At 34.0% G+C, this 23,052-nt stretch overlaps 3 protein-coding genes across 5 annotated transcripts; 1 reads left to right on the top strand and 2 right to left on the bottom strand.

The window, feature by feature from the left end:
• Positions 1-575: 575 nt before the first annotated feature.
• LOC130818382 (transcription factor SRM1) lies at positions 576-3,778 on the top strand. The gene is made up of 2 exons (XM_057684545.1): positions 576-1,259; positions 3,154-3,778. Exons 1-2 carry the CDS (start codon positions 892-894, stop codon positions 3,509-3,511), a joined length of 726 nt encoding a protein of 241 aa, XP_057540528.1. The 5' UTR covers positions 576-891; the 3' UTR covers positions 3,512-3,778.
• A 369-nt stretch (positions 3,779-4,147) lies between these two features.
• LOC130818381 (serine/threonine-protein kinase EDR1) lies at positions 4,148-17,606 on the bottom strand. 3 transcript variants are annotated; one of them, XM_057684543.1, is made up of 13 exons: positions 16,981-17,606; positions 15,441-15,863; positions 14,493-14,596; positions 10,562-11,715; positions 10,120-10,160; positions 7,998-8,066; positions 7,544-7,644; positions 6,230-6,308; positions 6,057-6,155; positions 5,284-5,352; positions 5,129-5,178; positions 4,839-5,015; positions 4,148-4,713 (listed from the first exon to the last, which is right to left on the bottom strand). In XM_057684543.1, the coding sequence occupies exons 1-13, from the start codon at positions 17,425-17,427 to the stop codon at positions 4,578-4,580; spliced, it is 2,949 nt and encodes a 982-aa protein (XP_057540526.1). In that variant the 5' UTR covers positions 17,428-17,606; the 3' UTR covers positions 4,148-4,577. The 3 variants fall into 3 exon arrangements, 2 of the variants coding, with proteins under 2 accessions (XP_057540526.1, XP_057540527.1); XR_009043953.1 differs by lacking the exons at positions 4,148-4,713; positions 4,839-5,015; positions 5,129-5,178; positions 5,284-5,352 and adding an exon at positions 7,311-7,363 and having other exon boundaries at positions 6,111-6,155; positions 16,981-17,598; XM_057684544.1 differs by lacking the exons at positions 4,148-4,713; positions 4,839-5,015; positions 5,129-5,178; positions 5,284-5,352; positions 6,057-6,155 and adding an exon at positions 7,316-7,363 and having other exon boundaries at positions 16,981-17,598.
• Positions 17,607-18,523: 917 nt separating this feature from the next.
• LOC130818102 (uncharacterized) lies at positions 18,524-22,028 on the bottom strand. The gene is made up of 4 exons (XM_057684141.1): positions 21,620-22,028; positions 20,987-21,075; positions 20,754-20,861; positions 18,524-19,067 (listed from the first exon to the last, which is right to left on the bottom strand). Exons 1-4 carry the CDS (start codon positions 21,816-21,818, stop codon positions 18,861-18,863), a joined length of 603 nt encoding a protein of 200 aa, XP_057540124.1. The 5' UTR covers positions 21,819-22,028; the 3' UTR covers positions 18,524-18,860.
• Between the last annotated feature and the right edge of the window lie 1,024 nt (positions 22,029-23,052).

Raw genomic sequence — 23,052 nt, 5'->3', positions numbered from 1 at the left:
CACAATATTCATGCTAGCAACCAAAGCATCCTAAAGAAGCACTAGGTCTTTGATGTTCACTCAGTGTAATTAATGATGCATTTAAAGTTCCACTTCAACATTTTCAAATAATTATCGAGTCACTATTCAACTTTAACTGTAGATGACTTACCATTGAAACTTTTTTTTTTTTAAACATAAACTAGTTAATATCACACACTATACAAGTTAATAGTAGTAAATTCATATGTTTTGTTTTTATCTGTTTTAATTTTGTTCTACAGATTAACCAGCGAACAATTGTTAGCTAAATCAAAATTAAAAAAAAAAACTTCGCCAAATAGTTTGTTACTCATTCTAGTAAAATTTCAGAGTAATTTTTCATAACACATCGATCTTGTTGGCTGAATAAAAAAATTTTAATCAAATATTAGGCCAAATTAAAAAGAAATAAAAGTTTTTGATTCTCACCTTCTATAAAAATAAAGTAATTAATTCTTTTTACCCATATTTTCACGAATTCCTTATCATATCCTGGAATAATAATAAATAAAAAATATTACCAAATAATTAAAGAAATACACAAAAATAGAGGCTCCAAATGGGTGACACAATCACAATTCACAGAGTTAAAAAATAGAAAAAGAAAAAACCCAAAAACGTGTTGTAAATCACCAAAAAGAGACCAAACAACTCAAATTGGATCCTCAATACTCTTACTCCACCTTGCCTTCCTTTTTCCTTTCTTTCTCTCTCCAATCCTCCTATAAATACCATTTGAAAACCCCCAATTTTATCCAATTTCAATCATACTATATCCATATTCAATAGATTTACACCATCTTACGACTACAAATTATTAATCTGCTCTAAAACCCTAATTTTTGAATCAAACATATTTGAATTTGGTGAATGATAGGCGATTTGGGTCATTGGACAAGAGCAGAGGACAAAGTGTTCGAGGAAGCTCTTGTTACTTTTGGGGAAGAAGTTAATCAAGATCCTCAACTTCGTTGGAATAAAATTGCTGCTCGTTTGCCTGGAAAATCACCGGAAGAGGTTCGAAATCATTACGAAGCTCTTGTTTATGATGTTGATCAGATCGATTCTGGTCAAGTTGAACTTCCTTCTTACTCCGATGAGTTAGCTTCTTCTTGGTGGGTTGCTGAAACGCAATCAACTCGGCCGAGTCAAATTTCGTTTGGGTCAGATGGTGGTAAACCTAAAAATAATGATGCGGAAAGAAAGAAGGGTACTCCTTGGACTGAAGAAGAGCACAGGTACATTTGTTTTTTTGCGAAATTGTAGAAATATTTTGCGATTAATTAGGGTTTTCTGATTTCCTTTTTGTTTTGTTTTGATTTTTTTCATTTTTTAAAATTTTAATGCGCTAAATTTATTGAAACTTCATTTCAATCTGACCAAACGGAATTAGACGAATCCACTTAATAGTTTTCAATTATCGAATTGAACAAATTCATTAATTCTTGTTGGAATTAAATTGTTTATGCTGTAATTGCAATTGGTTTGAAATTGATAGTGTGAAGGATTTCAACTTTTTTAATACAAATTCAAACAAATAAAATAAATTGTATGAGATTGTGTTAGGATAAGACCGTTTCAGATAAAAATTTGTGTTTAAAGAAATTAGGGGGAAGCATTTGGCAGATGTGCAATTTGGAAGATTAGTAGGATGATTAGGAAGCTTCTTAGCTGGTTCATTAAAAAAATTTTGTAACCTACCTTTGATTAGCTGTCATACATAGGTTTCATTATGATTATAACGTTAAATTGATTGCTTATAATTTTAATATAGTCACTTTTTAGAGTCTTAGAGTAATTACTCACAACTTTAAAACAATTACTTATAAACTTAAAAGTAAATAATCGAAGAAATGGGCTATTATATGTACCTGTCTCGTACAAGACGAGCTTTAAAAAAAATAATATTAAGTCTTGATTTATTAAAATCCTCTAATTAAGGTTAGTTTTTCAAGGAACGAAGATAAAGCCGATTATTGTATTCTTAGAGCACCATCAAAGGGAAAGTGGGGTATTTTTCAGATGTGTATATTTGATACTGACTCCTATTTAATTTATTAGTCTTATTTAGTTTTTCATACTTGGTAAAAGATAATATTTTAACTCTTAATATGTCTGATTATTTTAATTAATAAAAATTATAAAAAGTTGATTTTAAATTCTTGTATATAAAAAGTTGATGTTAAATTCTTGTATTGTGATGAATTAAATAAGATTACACATGAGTATATTTTAATTTATAGATTAAGAATAAAATACAAATTAAAAGTGACGAGTGAATAGTGACAAATAATAAATGAGACTAATGAGTTGAATTGAGAGAAATTAAATTTGTGCGGATAAAATTAAAAGAATGTTAAAATATATAAGTGAGATTAAATCTACAAATAGAAAGGTGAGACGACAATTTAATATGAAAAATAATGTTGAATGAGAGAGGTGAAAGGAGTGGTAAGTTTTGCATGGACTAAGTCGTCACTAAAATAGTGTGTACTAATTTTAATATCCCTTAATTTTTGATGTAGGCTACATCTATGCAAGATTTTACTTTTAACTTTTATAGTGTCCACTTGAATGAGACTAGAATCCTATTAACTTAATATGGAATCAGTTCAATAAAAGTTAAGTTGATGATTATAGTTGCATTTGTTTGTTTTATCGGGTACAATATCTTAAATCAGGTACAATTGGATTTCTATCTCTACAATCTACATGTGTATATTTTGGCAATGTGATTTGATTTTTATGTTTGGGTTATTGGGTGGAGTGATACTTGATTTCTGCTAAACAGGTTATATTTGGACTGCTTGCTTATATTACATACTCCATCGGATTTTTATAATCAAATTAGCTGTTTTGTTGAACTGTTTGGTTAATGGGGCATTCTAATTGATATGCCCCGATTTGGTCCAAAAACATAACTTTGATTAGCTGACTTACTTAGGTATCCACCTAATTTCATTGATATTTTGCTAATTAATTAGAACAATTAGGACACATTAATAGAAATGAAATTTTGTCTTGATTAGATCCACCCTTTTATTTCAAGGTCATTAATGTCAATTGTTAATTTTGGATTGTTGGTTATTGTGAGCATTGTAGCTGATCATCCCTGATTTTGTCTAAAAACAGGCTTTTCTTGATAGGATTAGAGAAGTATGGTAAGGGAGATTGGAGGAGTATATCCAGGAATGTAGTGGTAACAAGAACACCAACCCAAGTAGCGAGCCATGCCCAGAAGTATTACCTTCGTCAAAACTCCGTCAAGAAAGAGAGGAAGAGATCGAGCATCCACGACATTACAACCGTGGATGACAAATCTGGTGCGCGTCCAGCAGTCGAACAAAATTGGATTCCGCCTCCTCAAGGAAATTCAATGACACAAAATACTACATTGCAACAATTGAGTGCTGGTGCATCGCCTCACTTTAGTAGTAATACTCAAGGGGTGACCGATTTTGGGTATCCAAATTTCGGTTTTCCCATGTAAATGCTCGGAATAATATGGATCTCGTACTCGGATTATGTACATACAACTACAAGGTTCTTGTGTAGTCTTTGTTAAATTTACAATACCATATGGTGGATTGATGGAGTAAATATGAGAACAGGGATAGTGTTGGGCGTTTTATTGTTGATGTACTTGTTTTTGTGAGTGAAAGCTCAACTAAACATAGACAAAATGTTCATGGACAGGAGATAGAATGTAATTTATACTAAAGCAATCTAAGATATGGATATTCAAACATTATTCTCATGTAGTTTGTGTTTATATCTACTCCTATTTATTCTGTTGTGGGTTTGCTGATTAAAGATGATATTGTTGTGATGAGTATGGAATCCCAATTGTTTTGGGTTCAGGGGGGTTAATTTTGAACAACGTACTATTTTTTTCATTATCCAATACTTCCATTTTTTTTTACACGTAATTCAATGTGTACTTTGATATTAAATATTTGAAGAGGAATAGTGTTATGATTAAAATGTAGCAATTGTTAGGAAACAAAAAGAATTTTAAATCCTATTGTAGATAAAGTATGATTCGCTAGGACAAAACTTTAATCACAAACTCTCCTTACTTTGGAATCCCAACTACACACGTTTTTATTTTCACATTCTAGGATTATTAAAGTGAAGAAGTTTGGAAAATATATATTGATATATTTACAGTCCTTTACATTCTTGATTCTAATAAAATAGACTTCTACTTATACTTCAATTTTCTTTACAGAAAAAAAGGAAAAAAGAAGTTGACTTTACTCGCATGCATGGACATGCATATTTTACAATTCCATGTCAAAATTCAATATCACAATATTTGCATCAAAAACTACGCACGCCTCTATACAAAATTTGCAACTGACATCCCCTTCAAGCTGAGCTGCTGCAGCTGCTGTTGTCGAAATTCGAAACTCTATCACGACTAAAAAGTCAAAAAGACAATGAGGCTGCCTCGAGAAGCTTTCATCGCCTTTTTTCAATATTTCAGTTTACTTCTCGCTAAACCTTATGTACCAGCTCTATATTTGATAATATGAGACTTATTCTCTTCGCAATCAAGGCACCGAATTTACAGAAGTATCTGTCGGCATCGGCAAGTTTTGCTGATCAGCATTCGAAGGGATTACGAGGTGCTGCAATGATTTAAGAGCTTCACAGAGCTGAGCAAATGAAGGACGTAGATTTGGCTCACTTGAGTTTTTTGAGATGAAAACGAATGGATTAGTCGAGCATGAAAATAACCCAATACTTAATTAAATTCTTCAATGCGAGGATAAAAAAATATACAGTATGTAAACAGAGATTAGAGAGCTTACAACTGCCAACATTGCCATATAATACTACCAACCAAAGGATCAAGTTCCTTGGGGATGTCTAGGCGCCGATTCTGGAAACCTACTGCACCCACAACTTGCATTGGGTTCATTCCACTCCAAGGCAGTCTAAGGGTTGCAAGCTCCCATAATATTACACCAAAGCTATAAACATCGCATCTGATTTCCAAACATAACAAGGTTTAAGTCGGTGATTGGAGCAAATGCAACCAAATTAAGATTGTTGTTAGAAGTCATACGTTAGGGAAAGTAGAGCAAAGAAAAGCACTTACTTCTCATTTGATGGTTCATTTCGAAGTACTTCGGGAGCCATCCATTCAGGCTAATGCAACAATAAATGTGTTTGTTAGCATAGGATAAGGACAAGGTGATATAAAAATAAATGAAAGACAAGATAAAGTTCAACACAAAGATTAAATATCCTTACAGTTCCAGCAGTTGATTTAGAAGACAAAAATGTGTTATGCTTCAACCTTGACAATCCAAAATCACAGACCTGCAGTGACAAACTCTCATTAAAAAAGTGACCATAACTATTCTATAGCATGTTAATGGGGGCCCCAAAGGATGTTTGAGAGAAATGAAAATGATATCCTGCCAAGAAATCACAGTATTAATCCCTGAAAGAAACTCCCATACAGAGGACGCTAGAGGAGAGAAACAACGAACATCTTTGTTATTACCATTTTCGTTTTTTAGCTTTACAAATTACAATGGAACATCAAACGGATGGATCACTGGTAGGTGGTTGATGTAAAAACTAAATGATTTTTCAGAGTAACGATCCCAATATACATGATTTAAAGGTCCACCTATTTTAATGTAATTTCAGGAGTGCTGTGTACTCCCAATATATTAATTGTATACTTATCATATAACACTAATAAGGGTAAGGTTGTGTACATCCGACCCCAAACCCCACCCTACGCAAGAGCCACTTAATGGCATTGGGGCAATGAAATGAATATGTGATGGCAAGGTCAAGAATATTTATGCAAACATCTACAGACACTAAACAGAAAAGCATATTCAATGCCCATAGCAAACAAACTGCAAGGATATAAACATGTTCGTTTCCTTAATTTTTTTTTGGGGGGGTGGGGGGTGGGTGGGAGGGGGGTTTGACAGGTAGGAAAGGGTCTCACTAATGTGAAGCACAATTTTGATTAAAAATCGAATTCGATGAAGATTCCAAATCACCTTTACATTCCAATTTTTGTCGACTAGCAAGTTGGGTGACTTTAAATCACGATGCACAATAGTTGGTGTGCTTGTATGCAAGCAATTCATGCCCTTAGCCTGCAGGTAGAGAAGGGTCATTTCCAGTGACTACCATAAAGAATACTAAATAGTGAAATGGGTAAGATCCATACCACATCGAGAGCCATCTTTATTCTACGCTTTTCATCAATTTGACATTTGGGACGATGGAGAATCCGGTATAAGCTTCCTCTACAATGCAAAAGAGGGGAAATATTTCAAAATGAATAGAAAAAAAATGCATTTCAGAGCCTATAAAATCACCACTTCCTCCCACACACACCCTCTACAATGCAGGTAATGACTGGTTTGTAGTGGCAAGATTCTTTAAAGGATGAAAAAGTATGCAAGAGCATGGTAAATTGAGATGCATAACTGAAGAAGCCAACAAGATAAGAATTTAACATGAACCGAGACCAAAAAGGTCATTTACAGTTACCAACACCATGTACTGATATTATTGGTAGCTGAGACAGAATGCTCATCTTATATGCAAGTCCCATCGGTAGTGTAAGGCCAAAAGTCAAAAACAGCACATTAATTTTTAGACGATATTAATGATTAAGAAGATAAAACATTTCTTCTGACAATCAAGAATGGCATGCTTTTGGGATGTTCCAAAATTATTTAACATCAACTTCAAAGACATAAAGTTCTATGAACTTTCATATCATAACGCAAGTCGCAAAACAAGGTCGCATTATATGGTATTGGCAGTGATGTAGAGTTTTTCAAATCAACGAATCTGATATCACTCCACATAGCAAAGGTAGACCAACTTTAGGTCACTTCAAGGGATATCATGTGGTCTGAGCCGATATTTGGACTATAACTGTGTTACCCCTAATGTGATCATCATCATAATCGCGACTGAAACTGCATTGCACTATGTCTCATATATAGCTACCATTAGTTGGTTCTTTGGAGTTGTAGATACTTTTCACATGAGTGAAGGTGTGATGGTTATATTGAATTAGACACGTAACCATCCTAATTTACCAAGCATAATGTAAAAAAATTATATTTTGGATCCAGGGTAGTAAGGGTCCAAACAAGGAGACATCATACTTCATAATTCACAATTTACTTAAAAGCAATTTGTAAAAATGACATGCCACAGTAAGAAAATTCACCAACACCACACCAAACTTTTCTAGCTATGAAGCATAGATATGTTCCGTCCCCGCATCTCACCTTACCAGAAATTTCACAAAAATGATAAATTCCAGACTACCAAGTGAGATACCCTGAGTGTTCGAAAGGATAAAAAGGAGCAGTATGAGAAATGTTTCAAAAATGTAAGCTCAAAAATATTAACAAAAAATATGAACCAGTCAAAAAATTGGAGATTCCAGCCAACAACTGAAGGACGTATATAAGCAGAAATTATGAAGGAAGTATGTAAGCAGAAATTAAACAGAGATTACCTTGGAAGAAATTCAGAAACAATTGAGAGATTTGGTGGGCGAGTAACAGCACCCATAAATAGGACCACATTGGGATGGCGCAATCTACGCATTATACGGACCTGTAAATTTAGTAAACACAAGACAATCAATCCCCTTTCGGATATATTATCATAGAAAAAATCAGTTAGTCTCTGAAAACGTAACGCTGATTTGTATATCACATCTCCATCACCAAGGTGACGCCATCACTCAATATAAAATTCAGCATGCCACAAAGAGATCTCATCCCCCCACCAATAACATCTTCTGCCCTAATCAATTCCATAACATTTAATATACTGCACCTAGTATTCTTGGAGGTGAAAAAATTATTTTAGTCCCATATTATTTGCCATTTTGAAGAGCGATCAAATTAGAAAACTAGAAATATTCTTTTCAAGTACTTTCTGCACAAAATCAGTTTCACACCTACCTCTCTTTTGAACTCCGCTAGAGCAGCCCCGGAAAAATCCTGGTCCAAGAATTTCTTCACAGCAACTTCCTGCAGCGCAAAAAAAAGGTGCACCGACAATTTGCAAGCTCTTAAATTCCCAGATAACAAGGTTCAAAGACACATCAGATGGAAATGAAAATGGACTACAGATCAAAAACAAGTGTCAAAGGGAGGGAAGGTTAACATGTGAAAAGCACCAGATATCTCAATACAAATCACCTGCTCAACCCCAGTTTATAGCACATAAATACTGACCACAATAAGACCTTTTGACAGGTAGGCTTGAAAAACAACTCAACACTAATTCTCGAGTCAGAGCAATTCAACACTTAATATATAAAAACCTTCCACTTTACATACCCTCTTTAATTTAAGAAAAACTGACAGAAATACAAAGATTAGAGAGACACTTGAAGTTAATTGCATAGTTCTAAAAGGAGTTCATTCTAACGTTTAAAGCATGAAAAACAAAACCATTATCAGTATTCAGTATTGTAATTACTGTTTTCCCTTCAAACACTTTTGCACCTCCCACTTCTCTACTTCCCGTTCGATCAATTTTTTTCTTGAACAAGCCACATTAAAAACTAGAATAAGACTGGTTTCCACAAACTTCTTTACAAATAAATGAGTTTTCATTTTCTCCAAGTAAGTTATAATAATTTTAACAAAATTGTGATAAAGTTGCATTGTTTCTAATTTGTTATTTTTTTTTGAAAAGCATCTCAATCAACAACAACAATGCCAAAGTCTTGATCCCAAACAATTTGGATTTGTTACATAAACCAATATATTAATTTCAATGACAGTAAAGATGGATTCTTCTTCATTCATTTCGATTTTCTATCATCTCAATTTGCAAGTCTAGATTCTTCATATCCTTTGTCACTCTTGTCCATCAACTTCGGTCTTCCTCGTCCTCTTTTTACGTCTCACAAGCTTTAAATTATTATCTTCCTTACCGGTTCGATGATACCCCTTCTTTGCACATGTTCAAACCATCTTAAAGAATCATATTTCATCTTTTCCTCAACATTTGCAGCTTCTAAACCATTTCATATATTTTTGATTTGAATTATATATCTCAAGGTATGCCCACTCATCCACCAAATGATTCACATTTCCGCTACTACCATCTTCTTACTATGATCTTTTCTATAAGCCCAACACTTTGATCCATTTAGTAGCACTAGTCTAATGACCGTTTGATAGAACATGTCCTTTAACTTTAAGGGCACACCTTGATTACATAATATTTAATATGTTTTTGCCACTCACACTTGATATTACGGGTCACATTTTGTTAGATGTCCACACTACACAGAAACATGGACCCAATATATTTAACGCATCTACTTGGAGCGATTTCTTTCTCTTCTAGTTTTATAGTTCCTCTCATTATCTTGTTTGTGCTAAAGTTACGCTCCATGTACTTTGTCTTACTTCGACTTAATTTGAAAAGTATCTCAATCATTTAATTCATCTCTTCAACTCTATTGATTATGCTTCCTTTGTCCCCAAATTTTTAGGGTGGTTTACTCAAAAATAGAATCAAGTTTAGGCGTTAATAAGGAAGAATCTGTTTCGTGGAATGGGCTTTACAACATGGATTCATCTTCATTTATTAAGATCAGTATATGATTCTGATTTGTTTCTCAAGCTCCACAAAGAATTTGAAGGGTTTAGATTTGGAGTTAATTTAGAGTTAATTAACTTAGGTGAGGTACTTGAATCTACTTAATGTGAAAATCAGAATCATATATTGATCCTACTAAATGAAGTTTATAATCTAAAATATACACACACTGATAGTTACGAGGTATCATTTGAATTTCTATGGCTCTTTCTTGAGTGTAGTGATTTTTATTTAGGTAATTGATCTGCCAATGAAAGCAAGTCATAGATTCATAGTAATCATAATCTTACAGAAAGTTCAATGAGAACTAAAACAAGGGCATAGATCATTCTCATGGCTACATATTTGACTAACCAGTGACACACAAAATATAAATACCTAAAAATATACTACAAAGTCCAGAAACTTCAATTAACATTTCAAATTCACACTATCAACCAGTTAATGTGGCATTAAAAATCTTACCGTGCCATTCCAGTCTGCATGATAGACCTCTCCATATGAACCTATCCAGCACAAGCATAGAATTAATCAACAGTGGAATAAAAAGCAATTTCATAGGAGAGTGCATTCCTCAAAATTAGAATCTGAAAATAATTATACACAAAAGCTAGAGGGTTAAGATTTTCAATTTAATTGCAACCAAGAGGACAAGTAGCTTTCCCAAGGTTAGCAGGAGTTGGTATAAGAGACAGCTTTTCCGAAAATACCACTTTGCAGGTATAAGACATTACCAATACTAATAAGGTAACAGATAAGAACTCAACTCCCGAAGAGAGTATGTAGAGAACATATGAAAAACCAAGCAAGTAAGCAACATAAACCACATTTTAGACGAGCATGTAATTAAGAAAATCGACTTATGAATAATACCCTCAACAATAAAATGGGAAAAAAGTAGTTATACCTAATCCTATTCTTTCACCAAGAGCAAGGTCTTCCCACAATATTTCACATTCACCCACATCATCAAGCACTTGGTCAGCCGCATTTCCGGCAGAATCTGAAGATTCTAGACTTGAATAATTTAATATCATTCCTGTCCCTATGAATCCCTCAGTAGTGCACTTCCCAGCATTCTGTAAACCAGAAGCTCCTTTTGTTTTTTGATTTTCCTGAACAAGCATATCATCAGCAGAATCTGCCTCCTGAGTCGAGTCTTTCATGTGAGAAGCATTTCCAACTTCACTTGGAAGAGGTTTATCATTCTGGCCACAACCGGGTACAGCATTAGTAGCAACACTCAAAGAGCTTCCAGCTTCAACATTTAAACCAATCAGATTCGAACTCCCCAACTCCGAACCATTTTGATGTACATTGTGGGAAGACAATGAGATGGATGACGTCGCAGGTGGCATTCTGGAAGCCTTGTTTCCATGGTTATTTCTTGGGAATAAACTTTCAACAAAATCATGGTCTTTCTTCCTGGGAACATAATTAATAGCTTGATTGTTTTTCCACATCATGGGAGAAGGTGGTTTTCTGGGGATAGCATCATTCCTAAATTTCTGAGACTCATCAATCTCAAATTTGGATCTGTTCTGATGTGAAGCTTGACTTGAACCTCGTAATTGAAATGGATTAAGGTCCGCAAAAAGATTTCTGGGATCATCAGAATTACCTTGATTATAGGGTACTACATTTACATTCAACCTCTTGCCATCACCAACTGCAAGGGCTCCGCGATGTGGTTTGAAAAGAGACGCCCCTACTGCTGATGTTGAGGGCAAGTCCAACTGATTGTAAGGGTTAGATTGGCTAGAGACTCTAGAAGGGCCAGCACCCATGTCATTACTAGTGCTTGAAGATGAAGGCAATAATTCCACTTTGCCAGAGACTGAATTTCGACCAAAGTCAAAATTGTCAGCAGGAGTGCCTTCAACTAACAATGAATTTAACGGCTTTGGTCTGGCACTGAGAAAGTCCAAATCCTTTGAAGGTTGCAGGGAAGGGATCTTATTCAGTTTTTGATTGAGCGCTGGGGCAGAAAAATCCTTCACACTTAAAACATCAGCAGGTATTAGAGTTCCAGGAGCAGCCATGAGATCAACCAAAAACTCCCTGCAACAATTTATCATACAGTTACAGAAGAAAATCCAGAAAAGCTACAGCTCATTGATTGTCAGAAGTTCAAGAAATTTTATCGGGTGACAAACAGAAGCAATGGCACTTCAATTTAACATGTGCAGGTCGAACCTTCCAAGTGTTAAACCAAATTTTCAGGGAATTGATTTCCAGGAAATCAGAAAACTTAACATGATGACCAAGGTCCATCAAAATAAAAAAGGATTACTGAAACCATAGAAAAGAAATAACCCTTATACATTCACTAACTACCTATGAAAACAATGGCATGAATATCATGCACTTCTTCACATAAATGCTAGCAATTTGCAAGTGATAATGTGACATCCTGATCAAACAGATACTAGTAATGCAAACTCTGATCCATATGAAGAAAACAAATATCTTAAAATTTCTGTTATGGTTTGAGTTAGCCATGGATTATTGAAGTTAGTTGTAGGATAGAATCTGCTATCAATTATAACAAGACTGTATTGAAATGTAAAGGTTAGCATAGAAGAATGTAAAGCATATTGTAGATTGACTGTAACCAAAGAATGATTATATTGTAGATTGATAGTAACTGAAGAATGATTATGATACAAAGTGGTAGTAATCAAGCAATTTGAGAAGCTTAAGGTCTCTAAATGAGACTGAGTCATAAACTCATCCCAATTCTATTACAAAATTCAATGCCTTTCTCTTACCCTTCCCCCCTCTATTTATACTATTTACCTCTGAACCTTATTCCTCCAATCTAACTAATTACTACTTACTATTTATTAGATAATTCCTAAATTACCCCTCCTAAGCCATCCATTACAATTTCCTTTAAAACATGCACTGAACATAAAATAAATACACCTTATGGATGTCCTATGATCAAGATACCTCACTCCTCAAGGTAGCGTTTGCCAGTATGGTCAAGCTTGATGAGTTGACAACAATTATTTTTTCAGAGCACAGGAATGAATAAAATAGAAATTTCATTCTGAAAATTTTGGGTCACGTTCATCAATTTATGCCTTTTATGGTGGAAGCACGAGTGACAGTTTCAGCAACAATTTTTCTAAAACGAATGTTTAATGCCTAAAGGAGCACCATCTTACTAGAGACACCTCAAGACCAGATACATTTTCCTTCCAAAATTAACAACAAAAATATACTCTCTGGAACGTAATTGGGACCAGTACGCATCAGACAAATTATTTGCCTCAGAAAAACTACACTTTTTACCTAAAATAAAGTGCCCAAGTGTCATACCCATGCTTGAATGTCAAGGATGACATAATTACTTGGGGAAAAGGAATATTCCAAGCAACATTGCTGCAAAACCAAACACAAGGATTGATGGACATGTTTCTGCTAGCTCTAGATTAAGTATGAACTTCTCAACCCATTTTCAAGATCAAGACAATGACCCCAATTCACTGCCATGATAGGAGTAACCTCACACTATGAACATAGATCCTAACAACAGCATCATTGAGATTGAGAATTAGGAGTCAGAAGAAGGGCTGGCGGTGAAAAAAAAAACAGTAACAGCAATGGGATAACCATGAAGAGATAGCGATCAAGATGAGAATCTGGGTAGAAACATGTTTCATTATATGTTTTCGAACTGAAACAATCAAATGAATTAGTTAGAAAGAAAAGATTTAAAAAGAGATTTGAATTTATTTTTTTTTTGTTTTTTAAATTTTTGGATGATTCTATAAGGAGAACCAGAATCAAGAGATTGAGGAAGAAAGTAATGAATGCATTATGCATCTAATGCCATGAGAAATGGCCGATCAAAATCTTGCCTTGCCCTTCTCCTTGCTATTCTTTTTATGTAAAATAAGATACAACTCTAAACCTATTTACATGGGCTTTAAATATAAACCTATGGCATAAACAGGCTCAGCAGTAAATAAAATGATAGGTTGATAATTGGAGAAAACTGCAGCCGCAGACAGCTCAATTGTTTTGATAAGCTTTTATTTGATAACAATGATTAATAGCAATTAATAATAGGAAAATCAAAATTCTGAAGCATAAAGCTAGAACACATAACGTAAATCAAGGTTATTAAATTACTGTCTAAAAAAGTCTCATAAGTTCTAGTTTGACCTTTGATGAAAGCAATGACATTGATTTATTTACTCGATTTGAGCTATTTGAGCCTCAAGTCAAACCAGCCTTTGAGTGCATTGAAACCACATTACTTGCTCTAGCATAAGAAAAAACAACAAAGTTGATTTTTTGCTAAATTTGATCCCAATTTAAGTAAAGTTCTATTCTAGCAACGAGCCGAACCATCACTTGATTGAATTGATCTTGAGCTCGAGCTAAGCCCATTTTCAAAGTTGAGGATTTTAGGTGAGCTTAATTGGGCTCTTTCAAATCTCTCTTAACAGCATGAATGAAAATCTATGCCATTTTTTCAATAAACATGTCTAAGCTTAAACATTTCTCATAAGAATAAACAAGTAAACTACTCTAAAATAAGAAATCCAAACCAAAGTAGACCTTGAATGCTTTTGTATCATCCTTGATTTATTTTACGATGCATAGGAATGCACCAATGATACGAATTTCATCTTACAACGAAAAAGGGAAGTCTCAGCTTACAGCTCAAAAGAGATTTAATAAGATTTCACTTGAAAATTGCTCTTCCGTTATTCTTCCAGTGAAAGACAGAAACGAAGAGCAGAAAGTTAATTTGCCAATAAATGAAGTCTACAAGGAAATACAGGAGAAGATAATTGCATCAATATCATTCAAATAATTACCTTTCGTCTGCCATCTTTATTATATTAACAGCATCGTCTTCGTTGCCAGTGTAATGACTTCCTTTGATAAGTCTACATTTTATCCCAACATGGTCAGCTAATACCTACAAGTAAGAAATTGTTACAGGGCAAAAGAAAAAAAAGAAGACATCTTGTACACATAGCGACAAATAAGTTAATATTTCACTCGCAATTAAAATTATTAAAATTGAAGAATAGAGCTAATAATGAAATCATAGACCCTTCAAAAATAACTACACTCTCCACTATATAACCATATTGTTAGATATATAAAAAACTTTTTAGAACCTTCATATAATTTTTGATAATGATAGCCTCTCCATGTATAATGGCATCCACTAAATCATGATCATTATACCACTAAATCCAAAAAAGGAGTAAATTAGATGAAGATTCGTTTGCAACATAGTTTACTTTCAAAACATTCTTCAACAAAAATTCAAACTGAAAAAAAAAGGTTAAACATAATTAAGAAAGAAAACAGATTAATATCAACAAAAAAATAATGTTCTGTTACACAGGTGACTTCTATTAAAATTACACAACTATGATAAATAAGGATAATAAATTGAACCCAAGCATCATGAAGCACTTCAGCGCCTATATATTTTACACAAAAGGAACTGAGTTTTTGCTTTTAAAATTCCCAGTGAATGATTTAATGTCATTCAAATATTTATCCTTTCATTGAACTCCACTCGTCAAACACCAAAAACATTTCTAATATTTTGGAACACAGGAATAAAGATCCCTACTACATTTAACCAAGTTTGCATGGGCTGATGTAAAGGTTAAAACAAGTTAATTGCATTCAAGAAGATCACATTTACATGTCATTACAAAATCAATCAAACTGGTCCAACAGTGGTAGAATTTTGAAAACACACAATACGTAAACATCCAAATAGAAGTAATGCAGCAGCTAACCTTAAAGAGCAAGGCCCGATGGCGTGACAAGCCAACTTTTATAGAACCAATGGGAAAGACACTCGTATGAAGGGAAGTTCTCAATACTGTGCTGATCTCTGTCCACTTAACCAACATAATGCTAGCATCCCTAACTGGTCCACCCATGTGTTGTGTCACAAGTTCAGCAAGCCTTTGAACCAAGACACCAACCTCAGATTCCGAACAGTCTAATGCAAAACAATGAGCGACTTGCTCCAATTCCACAAGAATTGGATCAACCATCCTATTAACTATCACAGCCTCAAATCCAGAATCACCAGCATTTGTTTCAAGGTCTGCAAGAGAAGGCATCTTTCCTTGGATTGAAGGATCTAATGAAATGCCAAATACATCGTAAAAACCATCTACCACTTTCTCCTCATAATCAAGTACGTTATAATCCTGATAATGTAAGAGTTCAAATTCAGCATAGCAAAACCAGAAGTAAATACCGCCATATAAATGGGAAAAGACACCTTAGCATACAATCAAGTTAAATAACTAAATAATTGATGTACCTCCGAATTTCCATATCTATTGCAATCAAAGCAAGATATTTGAATTCACCTAAATGAATTTTCTAAAAAAAAAATGCCAACCAATTTTGCATTCTTCCCAAACCCAAAAAAATACACTTAGCCAAGAATAAATCTAAGAATTAAAAGTTCACAATTAAATACTTCTTAGATTCACCATATGGTACTATGGCCCTTGACTAGAGAAAAAGGATGGAAGTTACAACTCAATTGTTTAAGGTTCAATTATGTACATTCAAAATTTAAAACAAGAATGTGAGATGATTTTTCACTATATGTTACTATGTTAGAATCACTAAGAGCACTAGCATCCCTAGTACTTTCCGCAGACAAACTGCAAACAATACAATTCATACATTAAAAACAATTACATGTAGCTAAACTAATTATTATTACTCTTGTCCCTTTGCATTTGCGACATTTTCCTATTAAGGCCGTGCCACTGAGATTGTGACATTCGTGGGAATAACCCTTGACTTTGTCACCAATTCTCATCTATACTAATCAATAACTATCATCATAATAATAATAATTTCGACCCCTGACTTCATTTACTTTACCTAATCATTTTTACATTCAACTCTAACTCTAAAAAAAAAATAAAGCTTCAGATTTACAGTTGTAATAAAATATGAATGCAATCCATAGGAGTACTACAAGTAAATTGGAAAACCTGATACTAATTTTGACAACATTGTATTAAGAATTAAGATTACAATTCTGTCCTAAAATAGTCATTCAGTCACAATAACAAAGTTTCTTCAAAAAAATTTTCAAAGTTATGATAGTGGAAACTAATAATCCTTGCTAACAGTCAATTCAAACAATAAAGTCATAAACTTGTTCTAAACTCATCAACAATACACCAAAACGAGCCCAAAAACCATAGTTAAACATCTAACAGTCCATCATTTGTCAATTCATAATCAAAAAACTAATCCTCCGTTAAAATTACCAACAATTAAACAAAAAGACTCACTCACCCAAAACCGCCGCGACAGCGCCTCGCCAGAAACCCCCTTATCTATTGCATTATCAATAGAATTAGACCTTCCTAAACTCAACAAAGTAGCAGCACGGATCTGATCATTCTCAGAATCATTACGAAACTCGGAATTAGAAGCACTAATCGCTAAAGCAAGTTGCATCTGAAAATCCTCTTCAGACGAAAAGTAATCACCTTGACGAAATTGATGATCATTCTTTACCAAATCACCAATGACTGGAGAACTTCCACGATCGGTGGCGACAGAAACCGATTGTGTCGCCATGGATGAAGAAATCGTCGTCACAGACGACGAAGTAGAAGATGATGATGACGATAACGATGACGATGATGAGGTTGAAGATTGAGATTGCGCAGAAGAAGAAGAAGGATTAGATAGGGTTTCATTGTTACTTTTGTGTAGCTTCTTGAAAATGTTTTTCATTGTTGGTGCAGAGATTTTTTGGTTGTGTGCGGAAAATGGAATTATATAGTGTGTGGAAATTGAGTATACAAGATTTTAGGCGATATAAGAGGAAACAGAAAATGGGGGAAAGTGTGAGGAAGCCCAGTGTGATGACTTCATTAGAAATTGTTTCTGTTTTGACGCGCTTCCTACTTCAATAGTCCGTGCTAAGAAAACATACTCTTTAGAAGGATGGTGTCAATTATATATTTTAATAGAATTATTTACAAATTATGGTCGCCTTTTTGGCAAGTTATACTTATAGCCATCAAAGTATTAAGTATCCATATCTACATCGTTAAGGCAAATTCAAAGGATTTTAACCATTTTATTGATGAAATTTTAGGTTGAGTAGTTGGAAGCTTGTGAATTGACTTGAATACTGTAGATGTTAATACTTTGAGGATTAAATCCGTAGAATAATAAAATTGAAACTGTAATTCGCAAAAGATTTAAACTTTAAGATGCATTTCACAAATTATTCTTTTTAATATAGTATTAGTTGGGACATAAATTTGTGAGATATGAGGTCCATATGTGAGCAACATAAACCATGCTAATCACCTTATTATCTGAATTTGTGAGTAATTTCATTGAAGACTTCATTAGAGTCGACCCTGCATTTAAGGTGCGATCCATTTATGTGAAAAACGAATATCACTTAACGATCACATACAAACAAGCTTGGTTGGCAATGGCATTCATCTTCCAATCTTGATCATATAGATGTTATACTAGTCATCCATGTAAATGAATATGATGCTCATATGTATGCTACGTAACCATAAAAGGGGCCCTGGAGCCAGTAGCGGATCCATAAAAGAATCAAGTATTGTTAACAATTTAAATAAAGGTGAAAAAATATAACATTTAATAACGTTTTAATTATACTAATTGTCCACGCCAGGTTTTTATACTTAAATAATCTTCATTGTTGAGAATACTTTGTCAACTTGATATTAACCTGTTCCTTAAGGCTGTCAATTTTAGCCTACCCAAATACCCCTAACTTCGCCCCTGCCTTTGAGTAATCAATAAAGGTGAAAGCAAGAAAATGACCAAACAGAACACACTATTTGGTGAAATAAAACACAGCATTACAAATGCTACCACAGTAGATTTGTTTAAATAAACTGGGCAATTACACAAACGTTTGATTCCATTCAACATAACAGTGTTATATATTGGGTCGATTTCAAGTCGGAAAAAAAATTAACAAGTGCGCTCAACATAACAGTCATATAAGTCATTCTCTTCATAACCGACATTGCTCAATATACGAGTACACATGTATATCAAGCTTCAAAATACATCGAGTGCTAAAAGACAATAGGAAAGCAAAATTGGAAGCAAGGGAAAGATAAACAGTATTCAATTTTTAGGGTTTAAGGGGGTACTCATTGGATCTTAAGCTAATTCTTCCGTCCTTTACTCTTTCTCGAAGGAACTACAGTCCATCCATCTTCAGCTTCAGCCATCTGCTCCTGGATACCGTCGTTTTTCTGAATTTGAGTAGGATTAGAGTTTGGCAAGGATGCTGGTGAATCAATCATCATGTATGAAGCCTCGTCATTTCCCGTGCTCTCATTAGCTTCATCGTCATCACTATCACTTGCATCCTGCAATATAATGGCTTGCGGTTGTAAAAGGTGCATAGAAGTAAAGTATTCCACATATCACAGCTTCTAAAATCCTAAACAAGGACAAATTTTAACCACATGAAAAATAAACTAGAAACTCAAAACTCATTGGTTGACAAGAAATTACAAAGGAAAATTAATTTCCAGAAGTGAAAATATGTGAAATTCGTTAAGTCATAAGAATTTCTAGATCCCACAAAATGGAGGAGATAACTTGGTCCACCCACAGGCCAAGCTATGTAGAACTTATGGGAAATTCCAATTCCTACGACTAGCCAAACAATTTTCATCACTGCCTAACTGCAACCAAATTACCACTTTGTCAGGTAATATATAGGTTGAGGAGTGAAATAGCCAACTACAAGTGCGCAGAGGACAGTAAAGCATATTATGCTCCTTCAATCTACTCGGAAGGCCGGAACAACTTAGAAGTAAAAGATACAAGTCATAATCATAGTGCAAAAATGCAGTTGAATCGTGATCATTGTCATGGAACGGTGATATGTTAACAGTGCAGTCAAAAGCAAGAAAAGCAAGAGATATCTCTTGATAAGGCCCAAAATACGGTTTTTTTACACCTTTAAAACACGGGACATATTAGTTTGCTTTTTTTGAATATCTTAACAATGCAACTGATGCTATGTGGTGTGACCTTGTTTTTGCTCTATGGTCATAATGCTTAATATCACGAGCATAATATTTTAGGAAGGTCCCTTATAGATATATCTTGATTCTTAATCCATTCCTTTTTTGTTATCAGGATTTAAAAAAAATATATCTCCCTCCCTCTCCCTATCTCCCTTCTCATACACTCCTTTATAATCTTTAGTCATCCCAAGAGGGAAATTGTGGTGGAAGAAACTTGCGGTGCTTATGATTTAATGCCCAGGTAGGTTTCTTCCATTAACAAATTTTAAAGCCCAAAGAGTGGAGAGGGTTTCAAATAAGGTGATTCTGACAAGCCATCAATACTGAAAGACATTTTTTCTAGACCTCTTTGCACCAAACATCAAGTGGGTGATCAAATTGGTTTCATCCATTATTATAACCAAAAACATTGAAATAAACATCATCAAAACATTCAAGCACAAATATTTGAGATGATTTCCAAGGGAAAAGGAAAACCATCAATTTAAGATAGTGTCAAACGGTAACAACCATAAAAACATTGTTACGCTTGCAACATAGCCACATTGCATTACTAAAAATCCGACGCTTAAAACTTATTAAAAAATTTGAAGTGGTAAATGCCCTGACTAGGATGATAACAGCTGTGTCAAATCCCCTTTTTGTTCCGTACTTCCATACATAATGCAAAATATTGGACGCGTCACAATCTTATTTCAAAAATCTTTGAGTTTACCGCGACAACTATAGACTGCAAAAACCATTAAACCATCCGCAATGACCGCAAAAGTAGTTTTGCAACTGTTAGCACAACCACAACTACATATAAGTAATAATATATTACACTATGCTTCCTTATCAATAAACAGTTCACTAATCCTCCACAATAAAAGATGCACATGTCAAAACCATAACCATAGCTCAACTAATTCCCTCACAAGAAGCTCCCCAATATTCGTCCACACAATACAACATTTGTACACAATCAATAACATCACCTATTCATCATACAGCAAAGTAATCAGAAATGCCATTTACCTGTCTTGCACGAGGAACAGGCATTGCTTTCACTTGCTTCAACTTCAGAATTGATTGGTAGTCGCCTTCCAAACACTCTTCATGCATGATCATCAATTGCTCTGCCACCTACAACAGCACAATATGACACAGGATCTTATCTTACAACATAACTGATTGCTTGTGAAAAATCCCAAATCTTATCTCATTTCAAATTCATCCAATACATGAAATATATTCAAGTAAAGATACACCTCCTCAATACTTCCGTCCTCCACTTCTGTATTAAAAGAATGCATCCCTTCCTCTAGCAATAGTTCTAAATCATCTATGTAAATGGTTTCTGAAAAAATAAGGTAGAAATAGTTATTACAATTAGAAAAGAAAAAGAAGTTCAAAATATAACACGACCATTGGAAAACTCTAAGCCAAATTCTTCAATGAGTTCATTTCAATTACATGAATAACAATTAATTTAAACAACTTTATAATTAATCTAGTTTTAGTGTTTTACCTAATATCATCATCACGCCCACAATATCCGTTCATAGAAACTATGATCATGTCTGTAAAGGATTAGATTGCCGTAGATCATACACTTATCAAAAGAGTGTTAGTGTGTTACCTAAGTTGACACATAATTCATTACATTTGAATTCCTAAGTCGCCCAAATAGTCTATAATCTACTGTTTTCGATTCACTGGAGAAATAGTGGATTAAGTAAGTTCAAAAAATCAGTCAAATTCAATCCCTTTTTACCCAGCGAAACCCTAAAAATTTGGACCCTTAACAATAATGATTCCACTGAAGAATTCATCATAGAACGATAAGAACAATAACTACCAATTAGGAAAAAAACAGAAAAGTTAGAGGAAAATTGAAAAACCTTTACGATTAGGTTGGTGGAAGAAATAGAAAATCTGGGAAGCAAATTCAAGAGCTTTGTCACGAGAATGAGGGCCTCCCCAGTTGTTTTCTATAGCCATTTGAAGTGCCCACCATTTAGAAAGTATCAGTGATATGCCTTCTTGAAACTGGTGAATTGATTCTGTTGATAACACTTTGAACTTCTTTTGATCCTCCATCTTTAACTATGTTAATTAATTGTTCGCCAAAAACCCTAAATTTTGATGTTTGAAGATTATATAGCTTAGCTTCCTATGATTTGATTTTCACGCGTTTAGGTTTTTTGCTTTGGTGAGGAGTGAAACTGTGAAAGGGTGCGGGGGGCGAACAGGGGAGGTCGAGCATGAATGATAGGGCTTACAAATGGGCAGGGGTGTTTAATGTGTCGGCCCTCCATTTTCAGCCCTTATTCAGCTTATTTTTAGAAGAAAAATTAAAATGAATAAGATAAATTATCAACAAAATGCATGAAATAAGATAAGTTTCAACTTATTTCCAAAAACAAACTAGCTGTTTGCAGTTACTAACTGCGAATAGTTGTTGACTTTTTTTTGACCTAGTTCGCAGTTAGTAACTGCGAACAACATGCTCCACAAATACGCACAACAGCTCCCTTTGTTCTCATTTTCCCTAATTCTCAAAATCCTATCTTATACTACTCGACATTTCCCTTACAAAACCACTATTAGACTAGCTTCAATCCATCAATTCTTGCATTCCTCTTTTAATTTGGCACTTCAAAATTAGTCTGGGATACTCTAGCTTGCACAAAGGTAAACTTTTATGCGTTTTTTTGAGTATATATATCGTGTTTTAGGATTTTGATGAAGTTTGGTTATTTTGTCAAATGTAGATTACTAGTTCTTAAATCAACACTCTTCTTAATCATCCATAACTATTTAAGGTAATGTTTAATTTTTTTCATAGCTTTATATTGCTTTTTGAAGTATTGTTGTTGATGAGCATATTGAATTAGTTGAATTTGATGTACATTATATATTATTGGAAATGTTGATGTTGGTATTAGAAATATCATCTATGAACTTATTAATTGATTTATTATTTAAATTTTATGTGCATTATATATGTATGAACTTAGCTACATTATGGACTTTATAAATTTGTAGACCAAAAAGATTATAATCAAATGAATATAATGTATTTGTATGGGCATGAAGTTGATGATGATGTTGATTTTGTTTGTATTCATGTTGAAATGACATCATTTCGCGCCACTATAGTATGTTTTTGGAATTGTTGTATTCGAGAAAGTAGTGGCAAAGTTCATTATGCTGGGGGAAGACGTAGGTTATTTGCATGCAACTCGAACATGGATTTGAATCAGTTTAAACGTTTTATATGTTCTAAGATTAGATTGGACCCCACTAGAAGTACCGTAAATATAAGCTTTAA

This window comes from Amaranthus tricolor, chromosome 7, assembly GCF_026212465.1.
Source record: "Amaranthus tricolor cultivar Red isolate AtriRed21 chromosome 7, ASM2621246v1, whole genome shotgun sequence".
NCBI classification, from domain to species: Eukaryota; Viridiplantae; Streptophyta; class Magnoliopsida; order Caryophyllales; family Amaranthaceae; genus Amaranthus; species Amaranthus tricolor.
Note: the sequence above shows the minus strand (reverse complement) of the source record. Positions and strands in the feature narration are given on the sequence as shown.

Bases quoted from the DNA above. Each gene is read 5' to 3' on its own strand.
- LOC130818382 (XM_057684545.1), top strand. From the start codon at position 892: ATGATAGGCGATTTGGGTCATTGGACAAGAGCAGAGGACAAAGTGTTC. The intron at 1,260-3,153 runs GTACATTTGTTT...GTCTAAAAACAG, and splicing joins TGGACTGAAGAAGAGCACAG to GCTTTTCTTGATAGGATTAG.
- LOC130818381 (XM_057684543.1), bottom strand. From the start codon at position 17,427: ATGAAAAACATTTTCAAGAAGCTACACAAAAGTAACAATGAAACCCTA. The intron at 14,597-15,440 runs GTTAGCTGCTGC...TCTTACTTGTAG, and splicing joins ATCGGGCCTTGCTCTTTAAG to GTATTAGCTGACCATGTTGG. The intron at 4,714-4,838 runs GTAAGCTCTCTA...AAAAAACTCAAG, and splicing joins ATATGGCAATGTTGGCAGTT to TGAGCCAAATCTACGTCCTT.
- LOC130818102 (XM_057684141.1), bottom strand. From the start codon at position 21,818: ATGGAGGATCAAAAGAAGTTCAAAGTGTTATCAACAGAATCAATTCAC. The intron at 21,076-21,619 runs GTTTTTCAATTT...TTATTTTTTCAG, and splicing joins CCACCAACCTAATCGTAAAG to AAACCATTTACATAGATGAT. The intron at 19,068-20,753 runs GTAAATGGCATT...ATTATATTGCAG, and splicing joins CTGTTCCTCGTGCAAGACAG to GATGCAAGTGATAGTGATGA.